Source organism: Artemia sp. Qi Xiang Cuo, chromosome 20 (assembly GCF_049724085.1).
Source record: "Artemia sp. Qi Xiang Cuo chromosome 20, ASM4972408v1, whole genome shotgun sequence".
Classification (NCBI taxonomy): domain Eukaryota; kingdom Metazoa; phylum Arthropoda; class Branchiopoda; order Anostraca; family Artemiidae; genus Artemia; species Artemia sp. Qi Xiang Cuo.
Genome location: NC_142813.1, coordinates 26,690,533 through 26,706,881, shown reverse-complemented (window position 1 = coordinate 26,706,881; position 16,349 = coordinate 26,690,533). Strand labels below are relative to the sequence as shown.

The following is a 16,349-nucleotide window of genomic DNA, read 5'->3' as shown; positions in this document are numbered from 1 at the left end:
AAATCGATTTCAGTATTCTTTCGTTACTGTACTTTGATATGCAATTTTCTGGCTTGGGTCATTGCTGCCATTTTAGCCTTTTGGTAATCATTCTTAATACAGCTTGTTTGAAATAGCTGGTGAAACTGTAATATTTTTCCCTCATTGCCGAGCTTCTAGACAGAGCTTCAAAAGCTGATCATCCTGAAAATGGCCTAAAATTGCACTTGCCAACAACATAAGGCGGTGCAGACCAGAGTATGGACATGAGCTTTTAGCAAGTTAAAGTTCATCAAAACAAGACCAAGGACTGTCATTTCTAATGAACTACTCGAGTTTTTTGTGCTAATTAATGTCGCGTGAGCACCAGCCATTTGATAAAATCTTATTCAAAGATATTTTAGAAAATTTAAAGAAATATTCAAAACTATTATTGTTTGTTTTATAGGTTAATTTGCTTGTGTATTCTTCTTTGTCTGGCCCTGATAATATTCCTACTAAAGTAATTAAGTTCATACTTCCTTCCATTATTTCTCCCGTAACAAAACTTATTAACCTCTCCTTTCAGCATGGTATTATCCCGAGTAGTCTCAAGCGTGCTCGAGTCATCATATTATATAAGGGGGGGACACGAAATGATCCAGCCAACTATAGGCCAATTTCTTTGTTGTCTGTGTTTAGCAAAATATTTGAGAAGGCGATGGTTTCTCGTCTTAATAATTTTCTTACTTGTAAAGATTTTTTTCACGATTTTCAATTTGGTTTTCGAGCAAACCATTCGACTGAGCATGCTTGTGTGGTTTTACTGAATTATCTTCACTCTGCCCTAGACTCCCTTTCGATTCCTGCTGCTTTGTTTCTGGATGTTCGTAAAGCCTTTGATTCTTTAAGCCACAGTGTTCTTCTATTTAAACTTTCTCATTTTGGCGTAAGAGGTAATGCGTTTTATTTGTTTAAGTCTTTCTTGTCTGGTAGAATAATTTCTGTTGATCCACTTTTTCGCTCACCATCAAGTGTTGACCAGTGGGCCCCTCAAGGGTCAGTTTTAGGGCCGGTGCTGTTTTTAATTTATATAAATGACCTAATTTTTGCAGTTAGAAATAAAAATTCTCTTTATTGCTGTCGTCTATTTCGTACCCATAACCACAGTTTGCATATCTCGGATTCTCTTGTTACTTTTGCCGATGATACCACCCTTATTACTTCTGGGAGAACAGAGGATGAGGTTCGTACAAAGTTAGTGGACCTCTTCGAGAGAGTTTCAATTTGGTTTGATAGTAACTCTCTTGCCTTAAATGTTTCTAAAACTAGTTTTTTTAGTTTTTTAGTTTTTTTCTCGTATATCCCAGGCTTGTCCTCAATTATCTGAAATTCATGTATCCAAAGGCTTTATTAGTAGACCAAAGGATGGCCATGTCCGTTTCCTAGGTATCCTCCTAGATGAAAATTTATCTTTTAACACCATATTGATTTGATTAAAATGAAGGTATGCAGAAACCTCGGTATTCTAAGAAAACTAAAACATATTTTTCCAGGACCAATTCTAAGAATCCTATTTCTTAGCTTAATCCATTCTTATGTTTCCTATTGTTCAGTCATATGGATGTCTTGTCTACATTTCCTTCTTTTCTCAAACCGCTTTTGAACACTTACAATAAAGCTATAAATCTTATTCAGGAGTTTAAATCGTTCGGCAACTAAACCGTTGCTTGATATTGAAAAACTTTATATTCTTTCCTGTGCGTCTTTCGCTTTTCTTCTGCTCCATGGTGATAATCCTAGACCCCTTAGGTTTACGTCTTCTTTTGTATCTGATCGGTCAAATTATCAACTCCGTAGTTCTCTAAATATCAAAATTCCCTATACACCAACAATAAGATCCGATTTTAATCCTCTTGTTCCGTGTCATTTGACATGGAACACCCTTCCCGATTTGGCACGAGAATGGCACTCGTTTGGCACCTTCAAAAGACTAGTAAAAAAATATTTGTTTTCATGTGATTAATTTCCTTTACTTTTGCCTGCTGCTAATAGTTTTTTTCATTTATTTTTTTTTTTTTTTAAAGCTTATTTAGTGAACTTTTTTTTTTTATGAAGCAAATGCTTTACTTGTTAAGAGTTTAAATGCTTATGTTTATATGTTAAATGTTAATTTATGTTTATATGTTTAAATGTTAAGCGTTTAAATGTTTAATGTTAATGGGATGTTTTCATATTCCCCCTCCTACAGGCCATGGAGCCTTTGTGGGGATTTGTAGATTGTTATGTAATTATTTTACTGATATATGGAAAATAATTACATAACAATCTACAAATCCCCACAAAGGCTCCATGGCCTGTAGGAGGGGGATTATGAAAAGATCAAATAAACATTAAACATTTAAACAATATTAACACAACTATCTATCTATACCTTTTTCTTGTGAAATTCCTCTTAATCACTTTTGACCTAAAATTGAAGCAGGGATGGGCAAGAGATAAAATAAAAAGCTACATCTTATACTTTATGCTCCTAATGTTAAAATTGTAACTGCAACAGGTGTGACATGTTTAGCTAACCAGTAATACATCTGATAATTTTCTAGTTGGTAAGACTTGCGACATATTGTTAAGCGACTAAGGGTTATCACAAATCTTGTTATATAAAAAAAAAAATTTGCCAATTATTTGGTTATTGATTCTTATGTATTATTAAATAAAAAAAAAAAAGTTTTTTCAACTGAAAGTAAGGATCGACATTAAAACTTAAAACGAACAGAAATTATTCCGTATATGGAAGGGGGCTGTCCCCTCCTCAACGCCTTGCTCTTTACGCTGAAGTTTTTTATTGTTTTAAAAAATAGAATTGGGACAAAGAGTCAAACTTTAGCGTAAAGAGCGAGGTGTTGAGGAGGGGATAGCCCCTTTCATATACAGAATGATTTCTGTTCGTTATAAGCTTTAATGTCGCTCCTTACTTTGAGTTAAAAAAAACTTGATTTTTTTTAAATTTAATTTCTGAACGTTTTTGAAGTAATGGAGCTTTAATTTTGGCTCACCGTACATGAATAATTAAAACGAAATTTGCATATTAATTTTCTTTTTTTTGGCTAAATGGCTTTCACGAAATTTTCTTCTGACTTAACTTACGAATTAACTTACGTAACGAATTTCTATATTCGTTTGTTTTTATTAAATATATTTGGGGGGTTTTCCCCCATTCAATACCTAGTTCTTTGCGCTAAATGTCTAATTTTTTCGAATCAAAAACCGCTGAATAACAAAGGCCGTTCAACTAAAATAAACAGCTCTTAAAATTCCTAAGAAAACTTAAGCTTAAACAGCAAGGTATTGACTAGGGGGCGAACCCCCTCATATACGTAATAATTTTTGTTCTTTTTAAGTTTTAATGTTGCTCCTTACTTTCAGTTGAAAGAGCATGTTTTTTTTATTTAATCTCTGATCGTTTTTTTTAAGTAATGCTGAGAAATCCGGCGCCCCCTTCACAGAAAAGTCCCTTCCCCCAAGAAAACATCCTCTATGGAAACATCCTCCTACGTAATCCCCTCCTACAACCCCCCCCCCCACCCAGAAAAAATCCCTCCTGAAAACGCCTGTATATATTTCAAAAGCCGATACTATATGAAAACAGTGGGTAAAGTTCATAATTTCGAGCCCTATCCCTAGGAACTGTGGGGGACTGAGTCATCCTCAAAGACATATTTATTAGATTTCCGACTATGCTGAACAAAATGGCTATCTCAAAAATTTGATTGGGTGACTTGGGGAAAAAAAATGAGCGTGGGAGGAGGCCAAGTTGCCTTCCAATTTTTTTTTTGGTCACTTATAATGCGCACTAACACTTTTAATTTCCGTTCGAATGAGCCCTCTCACAATATTCTAGGACTACTGGATCCATAGGATGACCCCTGAAAAAAAAAAAATAAACATGCATCTGTGATCTTTCTTCTGGCAATAAAATACAAAATTCCACATTTTTGTAGATAGGAGCTTGAAACATTTACAGTGGGGTTCTCTGTTATGCTGAATCTGATGGTGTGATTTTCATTGAAGTTCTATGACTTTTAGGGGGTTTTTTCCCCTTTTTTTGAAAATAAGGCAAATTTTCTCAGATATGTAACTTTTGATGGGTTAGACTGAATTTGATGAAACTTATATATTTGAAATCAGCATAAAAATCTGATTATTTTGATGTATGTATTGATATCAGAATTCTGTTTTTTATAGTTCTGGTTACTATTAAGCCGGGTTGCTCCTTACTTACAGTTCGTTACCACGAACTGTTTGACATTTTTATTATGTTCCTTCTTATTATTAAATTGTGCTTACAGACTCGTTTTCCATCATCTATAAGCAAAGTTTTCGAAAGCTTGGAAATCGTCATTTCAACCCAACCTGTAGAAAAGCGAGTTGAGTTCATGGTGTTGGATATATTGGAGATGAAAGCCAACAGCTGGGTACCGCGGCGAGAAAGAAAAGGCACTCACGTAGCTGTGAAACTTTCTCCAAAAGACCAAACTGTAGAAGCCCCTACTGTTGAAACAAGAGACACTCCGACAGGAGTAAAAGTTTGCCAGGAAGGTACGTATGGGTCTGTTTAAATGACTTGCTCTTTTATTGTAAGGATATGTGCCTTTTATTAATATAAAGCAATTAATTGATAGGCTATTCAAGACCTGAAATAGAATAACAATACATATACCAGCGAGCAAGAGTGGTCAATTTAAGACGGAGGGTCTTTTCATTAATATTCTTTGGCAAATAAGTAATAAATAGCTTCCAAGCACATTAAGGCAGAAAAAAGCCGACTTCAGGGTTTGATCTGCCTATCTTCAGACCTCTAAAAGTTATCCTTGAAGACACTGGGAATCAAGAATAGGATTTCCAGAAAGTCTCCTAGGTTCCCAATGATGCACATGTGGAACTCAGAAGTTTGCAGTCTATCTGTAATGTCAAGCGAAAGCCAGAAACTTAAAATTAGTTATCAATAATTATGAATTGGGTATACATTTTTACTCCCTGTTTCTAACTTATGGAAAGAGAAGGTTGATATCTGACAGGGGTTTTGAATCCTTTTTACGAATTTATTTGCAATTTCAATGCTAGTAGTTTCACCGTCCAGTACATTAACCCCGTACTATGAAAACATTCCGTGCATAAATAAATAGGGACGATATAAAATGAATTGAGATGAGATTACATAATATGAAAAGCAAAAAATTACATGGAATGAGGAATTTTGTGGGGACAGTGAATAAAATAAAATCGAAGCAAATAATCAAGAGCACTCAAAATCTTCTCAACAAAGTAAAGATGAACTAAAAAATTACCGTTGGTTCTTTTAGGGAGTTAGATTTTTTTTTTTTTTTTTTTTTTTTTTTGTCTCATATTCTTCTTAAGATGACTACTGGTCTTATAGCCGAAATAATTTCTGATGCCTTGTTTTAATTTTCTTCATCAGAATAGTCAGCACTCCCCATTCCTTCTTGCTTCTTTATTTAAGTGCAGTGTGGTCTTCGTCGCTGTAAAGATTTAACTCTTTCAGAGACAAAAAAAGTTATAAAGAATCTTGGCATCTGATGTTGCACCATGTGTGGATTCAAGTTGTGACAAAATTTCTTGAATTTTTTGAGGTACTGAACTGAAACTTTTAGACTTTGCTAATTTGTTTTCGAGCTTTAAAGTTTCAAAATTTCACTGGAAAAATAACGTTGTTAGTTGCGAATATTTTTTATTTTCTGCATAGTGAAACATATCCCATTTTTGCCATTGACTTCAATTATCTCACAATTTTTCAAATAGTTTATTTTATGAAGTTTAATCTTGCACGCGCAGAAGAATTTTGAGTATTTAAGGTTAATGCGGAATCTCTATTCAAAAACTTTTGAAATATGTTGTTCATATTTCATGTGAGATTATGATGTTCATCTCACATTTTTCATGTGAGATGCCCCATGGATCCCGGAAGAAAAACAGGAGACCAGTTTTCGTGGAAACAAGGCCACATTAACGAAAGTATGTAAATAGGATAATGAGAAACATTCCCATTTAAATCTTGGTAGAAACAAATATCCTGGTAGCAACTGTCCTTTTCCTTCTGGAAAGTTTCCTAGCGAACCTCAGTTAATATTTTTTCGCTTTTGATCGGTTATGACCTTCTTTCTGCCAACAATGTTGGTTTAAGTCATAAAATGACCACCAAGGTGGGAAAATCCCACCTTGCTGTTACACAATCTTTTTTTTTGCTTCTTAAAAAGGACGCTAGAGCTTTTTATTTTCAATCGAATAAGCTCTCTTCGGATATTCTAGGAACATTTGCTTGATACGATCTTTCTTAGGGGAAAAATAATAAACACGCATTCGTAAACACCCTTCTCCGAAAATATACAGTATTTCTTGTTTTTTAGGTAGGGGATTTAAACTTCTGCGAAAGGATTTTCCGATGTGTTAAATTTGATAATGTATTTTAATTAAAATCACTCCCCTTTTTGAGGGTGTTTTACCGCTCTTTTGAAATTCAGGCAAATTTCTTCAGGCTGGGAACTTTTGTTGAATAATTTTAAACTTAACGCTACTGATTTAGAATCACCACAGACAGCCAATTCTTTTGCTGCTATATTTTACACGATGACCGTCAACCATGTCTTCTGGATGCTGGGCGAGGCGTTCGTCTGTGGTCCCACAACAAGTACAAGCGTAAGACATTTTTAGAGTGTCAGCTAGTATTAGTACGAGTTGTTCCTTGTATACACTTAGCTGTCACGAACTGTTTGACGATCTATTTTTAAGATATTGTTCTGTTACCCCTTGGGCTACACACATCGTTTCGCACCATGGTAGTATTTTTAGGATTTTGCCATTTTTGATTAAAATTGTCAATCTTATAAAATTTCAGTATGATGGCATTTGGACATCATACTGATGCGCGCGTAGCAAGAAGGCTGGTAAAATGATCTCTGAATCTTCTTGTCGTTTAAAAAGACACTAGATCTCAGAAATTAGGGTCAATCGTGCCACCTCGTCCATTCCGCAGAGTTCCTCCACTTTCCAAATGGCGGAACTTGGTGTGGCGTGACATGGAATTGCTTGGTACAGCATTGCGGAGTGTCGTGGAACCTGACATGGCTTCTTAGAATGTGGCGTAGAATAGTATTAAAAGCAGCTTTTTGGGTGTACGCAAGACGGTGGATGGAGGAGTGCCCCTCGCTAAGGCTCTCTTTCAAATGAATGTAGTGAATATCCTCCTGTTCATCCTTTTTTGCACTCTGTAATTTCAGGTGAAGATTTTGTGCTTCAAAATAAGTGTATCTCGGCCAGAATTGACAGATTTGGGCGAGTGATTAACCTTCAAGTTAGAAATTCTTCGTCTGACTTCAACTTCACAAAGAGTTGCTTACCCATGAACCAGTTTGTGATATTTGATGATGTACCTCTCTTTTGGGATGCTTGGGACTGTATGGATTATCACTTGGAAACGAGGAAACCAGTTAATGTAAAAGGGGTAATAATTTATAGTACTTTGCTGTTGCTATAACATATTATTAACAGTAAACCAGTTAATGTGACAGGGGTAATCATTTATAGTATTTTGCTGTTGCTATAACATTTTATAAAAATCGTTTATAGTATTTTACTTTTGCTATAACATATTATTAACAGTAAACCAGTTAATGTAACAGGGGTAATCATTTATAGTATTTTACTGTTGCTATAACTTATTAGTAATTCGTGGGCGCAGTACTTAAGTTAAGCACATACATTTTTTATCACAAGAATTTCTGAATGCATTAAATACTATAATTTTTCAAAAAAATGACGTTGGGACTTTAGGTAAGTTTAAAGCTGTATTAAATAGTCTAAAAAGCTACTAAAAAATGGTTTTAAAGTGTAGTTATTTTAGCTTCAGGGCCTCTAATTTTTTCCAGCTATTTCTTAACCTGGCTCATTTCAAAATAGTGCTAAAATATTAATTTTATGCCCACATTACTCTAAAACAGTTTGAGCATTTTTGTAAATTGCAAATCAAACACTCCAGAAGTTTACCTTGTGAGAGGTGATTATTGTTGAAGGCATATTAGATTGATGTTAATATCGAGGATGCTTTTCAGGATCCTGGCCATTTCTTCAGTATATTGTCAACTTGAAACAAGACAGTATTTGTATGTTTTTCGGGTATAGCATGAGGAATCTTAAACATATAGTAGACTAGATAGAAAATGTAGAGATAAATCCAAGGTGAAAGGGGAAAGAAAAGATAAGCGAATAAAACCAGCCAAACTAATCAATAAATCATGAATTCTTTTGGCTAAAAACCTAAGCAAAGAGAGGAAAAAGAAAATGAAACAAAATATTCAAAATTAGTGAAATCCTTTCAAATACGAAACAATGGAATGTTGTATAGCTAGAAAATAGTCTGAACTCATTGAAATTAGGCACTATTTTGATTTGAGATATAATTATGCCAGTATATTTACTTGTTTACTGCTCTAAGAGCGGTAGCTAACTTGCATAGCAGAGTCATAGCCAGCCAAACAAGACAATTGGAAATCTTCCTCACAATTATAACGTGCACTAAAATCTCTAAATAGGTGAACACTTTTATTCAAGATCAATCGAGTTGCAAAGAAATAGTAGAAGTAAGTTTTAAACAAGGTTTTATAAACATTGATATTAGCACAAGAAAATAAATATTAAGACAGAAATTGGCAATTTGTAAAAACTACCCAGCATAAATATTGAGTGAAAGTCATCAATGTTGGCTTGAAGGACTAAATCCTACATATTGAATACTTCTAACATACTTTATTGGTCAACCTGAAAAGCAACTAAATTAAGAAGAGGCTTGCATGCATACTAGACTTCTTCAAAAGAAGAAGAAAAAAAAGCGATAGTCTCTTCAATGTTGAAGGACAGGAGTAACGTAATAGCAAAGTTGTACGAACGCTCAATAGCCTCAAACAACCGAAATGTGAAAACGGACCAAGAACAGCAAGATTAGTAGTGGAAATGGCTAAAACACTTACTACTATTGTACCGACAAAGGCTATATTTGACAGCCAAAGATGCAAATTAATAACTTCAACAGAATAATGTAAAGACAAATAAAACCACTTCTATCCTGCCGAAGCTCATCCATATGACTAAATCCCTTACTACCGATCCCTCACTTCTGAACCTCAATCATACGGACCAAAAATCCTTGAAATAACGAGGATGGAGGGGGGCACGGACACAAGGGACTCATTTTGGGCCCTTTATTCATACAGATTGAAAGTCCTTGGGTGACTCTGATTTCAATAAGTTCTTACGCGTCTGGATTTTTTTATGTAAAAATGTAAATATGGAGCCTCTGTTATATGTGGGCTATTCACATATTTTGGGGCCCTCAGACCTAGGACTGCACTTTCCATTTTTTCTCTGGAGGTGCATGGGCTAGAGCTTTTGACAGTTTTGACTAAAGTGTTCATCTTAAAGTTTTGATCAGATGCCATGTGTGATTTGGGGAGTTTGCGGGTACGGGGTATTAAAGGGATGTCAGGTTGCTCTGAGATTGGTTCCGGTCCTTAGAAAGAAACCAGAACTCGAATTTGCGATTGAATGACCCCTTCCATAACTTTTTACGATAATAAGTTCTGTATGATGGCCCCTGTGTAAAAAGCATGGTGGAACATGAGGGATATATCGCTGTTTACAAACCCTCGTGGTTATTGATTTAAAACCTTATCTGCTTTGTTTGAAGCTGGGCACCCTTTGTTTGAACACCTTGTTGACATTTCTGCCTTTTCCACTTTCCCTGAAATTTCTTGTATGTAAAGTTATTATTATAGTTACATCAGTGCATCATGTAACGTATCTACCTTCTTTTTTTATTACCTTGCAGAATATATAGTGAAACTACTTTAGACATACGGTCTTTGGCCACCTCTAAGACATCTCCAAGCCACCTAAGGTGGAAAATTACTATAATGACGGTGAGCATTTTCTTAATGAAAGATCTAAAACTCGCTATATATACGACTATTTAGGTTTCAAAACACGGGATTAAAACGAAAATTTTGAACGTTTTTATATGAATTGCCTGAAACTTGAGAATGAAGATTTGAATTCCAGCCTGTTAAGTAGTATTTTAAAAACTACAATACTGACATTTAATTTTTGATTTTAGGCTGATATAAAAGAAGTCGTTATAAGTAAATCCAGTCCGAATTTGGCTTGCCTTACGTGGTCCTTAATTTGGAATAAGGACACCATTCAACAATGCAAGATCGAGCAAGATATTATACTTACAGATAACAATGACTATATAGAATTTTCGTCAAAAGTGGACTGGAGGGAAAATAGGAAGTTCTTGAAGGTATGTCTTGATGTGTTTCTTCTATCTTGTATCTAGCCTTTTTATTTCTCAATGTACTTCTTTTCTTTCTTTTTTTTTTCTTTTGGAGATTACAAGTAAGACTCGTGCGGCAACTGTGTTTTACAAGACTTTTTTTTTTTTTTAATCTCGATCACTTCTCATGAAAGGAGTTATCGTAGTAACTTACGAGGGGACTAATTCGATCGGAAATTGAAAGTTTTGGCTCCATCTGTAAGGTCCAAAATTGAATGCCATCAGTCTCCCTTCTACGCCCTATTTTGCCAATATGTACTCTCCTAACCTCCTTTGGCATTGTACCAAATTTTGAGACAGTTATTTGACTCAGAAGGGTGAAAAGATCCAAGACACGTGCCTCTATGGATGACATGACCTGTGAAGCTCCGAGAGCCATGGTCTCAGACTATTCAATTGGCCGATTTTTTACGATTACATTTTAGTAGCAAAGGTGGGCATGTTGCAGCCTGTTAAAAATCAAATTTTGCAAAGTATACAAATATGTATAGTTGTAGGTATAAATTGGGCCCGTGACTTCACTGACCTGACCTGCTGCAAAATCGTCAATCTGTTGAATTTTGATGGGACGTTGCAAAAGCGTCCTGACTCGTTGTAAAAACGAGATAAAGTCCCGATTCGCTTCAAAGAGTTAATTTCTTACTCATTGCAAAAACGACCCAAGCTCTGATTCTGTACGAGAACGACTGAAGTCTTAGGTGAGTGCAAAAATGAGCAAAGTGATAGCTACTGAATTTCGATAATTCGGTGCGAAAAAGACCATAATCTCGATGGGAAAACCAGCTAACTCCTGGTTTGGGCTAAAAACGAAGTAGATACACACTTAGAAACAAGCAAAACAACCAAAAAGAAGCCTAGTTTGAACAGCATGTAAAAAAAGAAGAAAAAGTTGATTGAAGTCCAAGCTGCAGAATTTTGGTGACACGGTGAGAAAACAGTTTAAGTCCTTATTTAATGCTGTGGAAGTCTAAGCTTCAGACTGACTCGATGTGCCTCGGAAAGGTGGGCGTGCTACACCTAGTTTTTAGCTGGAATCTTGACTGGAATGTTTAGAATTTTTTGTACTCTTTATAAGCAAAAATTTTCAATATGTATCGTTGGAAAACCAAAGTGGGCTGGTGGCCCCTCCAACACCCCCACTCAACTACCAACTTGTTAAAAGACAGATAGGCATGCAGCATTCTTTTGAAACTGAATCATGCTAAGATATCAAATTTGTGTTAACAGAGAACCAAAGTGCCCCTTTAATACTACCTTTCCTACTGTAAAATACCCAGACGTAAGGTAGATATGTTGCACATTGTTTTAAACGGAGTCACGCATGGATTTCCAATAAACTTGACTAGAGAACCGAATTGGGCTAATTGGGCCTCCAATATCCCTCTCGTACCCCACTGCCTAATTTAACCGAAAGGCATACATTAGGCAACTCATTGGAACCGGAATCATTCATTGATTTTCATCCCCCTAGAAGGTTTAGACCGCTGGCAGTTTTTGGTTGAGGTGCTACTAGGCTTCAAAATTTCAAATGCCAGGGATTCTTTGAACTCTGCAACTGCAGCACATGGACTATAAATGTCGGTATTCACGAAGTGTTAAATTTTGGGTTCCTTTAATATACGCCTAAAAACAGCATTGCTGAGCTTAAATAATAATAACTTGGGTAGTTCTATTTTGTATACACATGTTTTATTTGTTTCCTTTTCTTTTGTTGTTATTTAGTTATGTAAACTGTTTCATATCTACCTTGCTTTTGGATATTTTACTGTAGGGGAGGTGGTGTTAAAGGCGCACTTTAGTTCTCTGATAACACAGATTTGATATCCTAGCATTAATCAGGTTCAAAAAAAGATTATACAAAGCACTTTCATAACAGGGACTTTAACAACAGTACTTTCATTTTATTATTAGCAATGCGCCGAGCATTATAATTCCAGTCGTCTAACAATGGATTTTATTCTCTACAAACAGCGACTTGGTAACGTAAACTTCAAACTAGATTTTCGGTGACCTGACGCTTCTTCGGTAACTTTATGCTTTAGTTAAGGACCATTAAGCATAGAATCAAAGAGGTACATGAAGGTAATCTTAGGTCAACCCCCGCCCCCTCCCCTTTCCCTTAAATACATCCGATAGAAATTTTAAGTTAGTCATTTTGTTCAGCATAGTTGAAAGCCCCATTAGTTATGCCTTTAAGGAGGACAACCCCCTCCCCACTGCCCTTGGAGCATGGACTGCAAGTTTCCAAAGTTCCCCAATTCCCTCATTGTTTACCAGTAGCATTTGTTTTGGGAATGGCGTGCATGTTTGACCCTTGGTGTCCACAGAGGCTATAAATATTGAGAAAGCTTTCGGGGAATGTCGAGCAAAGTGTTGAAGCACAATACACATTTTCAAACGTTTATTCTTTTCTTTCTCTTTTTTGGGAGAGAAGGGGCTAGCTACCCCACATGTAGGGTAATTTCTGCTCGTTTTTGGTCTTGAAGTAGTTCTTTATATTCACATAAAAAACTTGCATCAAAAATTGAATTTCTACTTGGTGAGAGAGTGAGTAGGTGAAACATATGAAAACTAGGAAAAAAAATATGGGAATAATTGTATAAGTAAAAAGTATTGTGCGGTTCGGACCGTTCTAAAGTGGCATCTTCCATTTATAAAAATTGTTTAATGCTCTGTTTTATAATGGCTCTGATAGGTAACTTTAAACTAACCAATTCATTGTAGTTGAAATTGGCATAGAAAGTGAGTTAGTTTTATTTATCTATTTTTTTCAAAACTGTTCTCACAGAGCTGTGGTTACTAATCAATAAGATCCAGTTACTATTGACGGTAATCGCTCTTTATTACCATGAAGGTTTTATTAATATCTTTCTTTATTATGTATTAATCGTAGGTGGAATTCCCAACATGCTTGAATACAGAGGAAGCTATCTACGAAATTCAGTTCGGGCAGCTAAGAAGACCTACATTAGTGAATACTTCTTGGGATTGGGCTCGGTTTGAAGTTTGTGGTCACAAGTAAGAATAGGACATTATGTCCAAAATAATCTTAAGACTAGAAAAAGCAGAATTCATCTTTCAGTCTGAAATGATTTCTTTCTTAATCAACCGCCACACTAGCTACATTTTTGCCAATAATTCAATGGCGTCAATTCACGTTTTTTCCTGGGGGGGGGGGGGTCAAATTTGAATTTTCAAAATGTAGGGAGAGGGGCAAATTTGTTGTTCTTTTGAATTTTATAATGAAAAACCAAAAAAAAGGAAGATTTTTCAATAAGAATACCCCCTCTCAAAAAAAGCATTTTTCAAAATATTGTGGGGGGGGAGAATGTAAGAAGATAAAATAATCCCCCCCCCTCCCCCAATGCCCCTCATAATGGACACTACGGCAATCATTCGGCTTAAAATATGAATTGTTTTGTCAATAATTTGCTGAGCTTCTGAGAATGATATCTGTAATCTGTTGCAACGGCTAATGCTATTTTCAATGTCATTGCTAAGTTTTGTTCGCAATATTTTTACTTTTGCGTATCGAAACCGTTTTATTCTTTTTTCTTTTTTTTCTCTTTTTTTATAACAAAGCAGTTATTGTAATCATAATAAGATCATCCCGTGTAAATAGCAGAGAAGTACATATCATACCAGTAGTTTTGAAATTAAAGGTGTCTGGTTTCGACTCTTTGACCAGAAAAAGTAAGAATATGAAATTTTGACATTTTGCTGTCTTAAGGTACATGTTTCCTCTAAAATAAGCGATTTTGCAACAAGCCTGAAACTGTAACTTATATCAAAGGGGCAAGACACTTGATATCATTTGCTTCACTATTCTTAAATCTGTCCGTTCGCCGAGCCAGAATTATGATATTGCTTGAACTTTTTCTTGAGGACGAATCCAAACTTTCTTAAAAAATAGAAACATCGTCCTTTTTCAACTATTTTCAATCAATTTTCAGTGTAAGAAACCATATAAACCTACCTTCACAAATGTATTTCGGAAAACGAATAGAGCTGAATCTCACCTACGGGTGTGAGCTGAAAAAAAAGCACACTAAAATTTGCACATGAGGCAAAGCATAAAGACAAAAAATAAAGATTTTTTTTTTTTTTACTATTTTTTATATAAAATGTAAAAAACTAAATTGCTACCTATTCAGTAAACATCTACAGTAAACCTCTACCGCCTATTCAGTAAACCTCTTAACTGTCTCAAAAGCAAATGATGTTTTCGCTGGTTCTCCTTGATTTTTTTTTCCAATATAATTTATGAGACCGCATTGGCTAAGCTTTTTTCTTTTTTTAGCATAATATCAAAATATTTCGGTTGAGACGGTTGCTCAACCGTATTTGGTGCCAAGAGAAGGATATGATGAGTGTAAAATACAGAAAAAAGTACTTACTACAAAGTAAAGACAAGACAAGCTTTTAAAACAAATATTAAAATAAAAGAATCGAAGTTACTAATAAAAGACTAATGTTTTAATAAATTAAGATAAACAAGAAATAAAATAATCTCTATCTATTTATTAAAGTGTTTGTTTTTAAGGTTTGTCTTGTTCTATTTTGCCCTGAGTACATTTATCTATATTTTTAGTCATTATCTCGTTTTGCTCTGAGTAGGATTGAGCGGAGGTATCGATAAAAATATTTGTGTGCTAATCTTTTTTTTACTTACTGGAATTATCCTCGTTTTTTCGTTTGTCAATTTTTTTTACTTTTCTCGTATTGTGTTATTATCTAAGTATTTTGCTTTTGAAGATATGAGGGTTTTTCAGCTTCCTCTAACAATCATTAATCATAATAAGAGGAGGGGCTCTATAATACATTAAAAGTTAATGTATATCTTTAATGGGTTTTTCAGGCTTAAATATATTAGCTGTTATAACTTATCATCACATATTTAAGACCAGAGTTAAATGGGGAAAAATTAACTGATTTGGTATCAGGGAACGGTGTAACAAATAGATGAGCTTCGTTTTATATCGATTATAATGATAATCGTGATGTAGATCGCACCCAGAATATTTGTTATTCGTAGGCTAGAAATCTATTGATTTCGTTAAAGATGAGTTTTGGTTTGATTCGGTTTGCTTTTATTCTGTTTCTTTGCCTTTTTTTTTTCTTTCTTTCACTTCTATAACTATTATGTCCAAAACAGAGCTTGACATAAAGATAGAGTTGCATAAGAGGACACAATATTTTATACAAAAAATACACAATAATATAAAAAAAATTATAATTTGAATAAAAAGTACCGAGATTTGGGCAGTAATCAATGCTTTAATAATTGTATAAATCAAATTATGGTGATTTCCATGTAGTTGCGAGTGAGCCATTATGCTTTATTTATTTGTAACAGTCTAGAAAAGATCGTTTAAAACTTTGTTGGGAATATATGGTTATTTTGTATATATATATATATATATATATATATATATATATATATATATATATATATATATATATATCAAAATAACAGGTGGAGTTTTGGAATCAGAATAAATTCCAATATTTTTTTTTTTTTTTTTTTTTTTTTTTTTTTTTTTTTTTTTTTTGGTTGGTTGGTTGGTTGGAAAAGACGTGTATTTAGGGCGGTTGATCATAATCCCCCAATATCGGTGCCAGATACTGACGAAAAAAAAATGGGAAAAAAGTGTCCGAATATCATTGAAATATAAAAAGAATGAAATGAAAACGTACTTTAGACACATCTTCCTTTGCAGTGTTTCGACAAAACCATCAAAATGAATTAATATTTCCAAAAAGAATAAGAGTTAAGTTTTACTTTTTCTGTTTGGCGTGACCCCAAATGCCATGTATTCAGCTTTAGAACCTCAAGCTCTAAATCCATGAAGACTGAAAGCATCACGAAAACATTCAATTATGTGAAGAAAAAGAAGAAACATTTTTTTTTTTTTTTTTTTTTTTTTTTTTTTTTTTTTTTTTAATCACCAGAAATAACTACAGTAAAAAATATTATCCCAAT

General features: G+C 34.5%; 1 protein-coding gene across 1 annotated transcript in view; it reads left to right on the top strand.

The window, feature by feature from the left end:
* The window catches only part of LOC148940050 (alpha-mannosidase 2C1-like), a 129,907-nt gene that overhangs the window by 93,709 nt on the left and 19,849 nt on the right, over positions 1-16,349 (top strand). The window contains exons 17-20 of the mRNA XM_089106061.1: positions 4,311-4,560; positions 7,257-7,480; positions 10,145-10,333; positions 13,260-13,384. Coding sequence (XP_088962187.1) covers positions 4,311-4,560; positions 7,257-7,480; positions 10,145-10,333; positions 13,260-13,384 — 788 coding nt within the window. The remainder of the gene's footprint in view (positions 1-4,310; positions 4,561-7,256; positions 7,481-10,144; positions 10,334-13,259; positions 13,385-16,349) is intronic.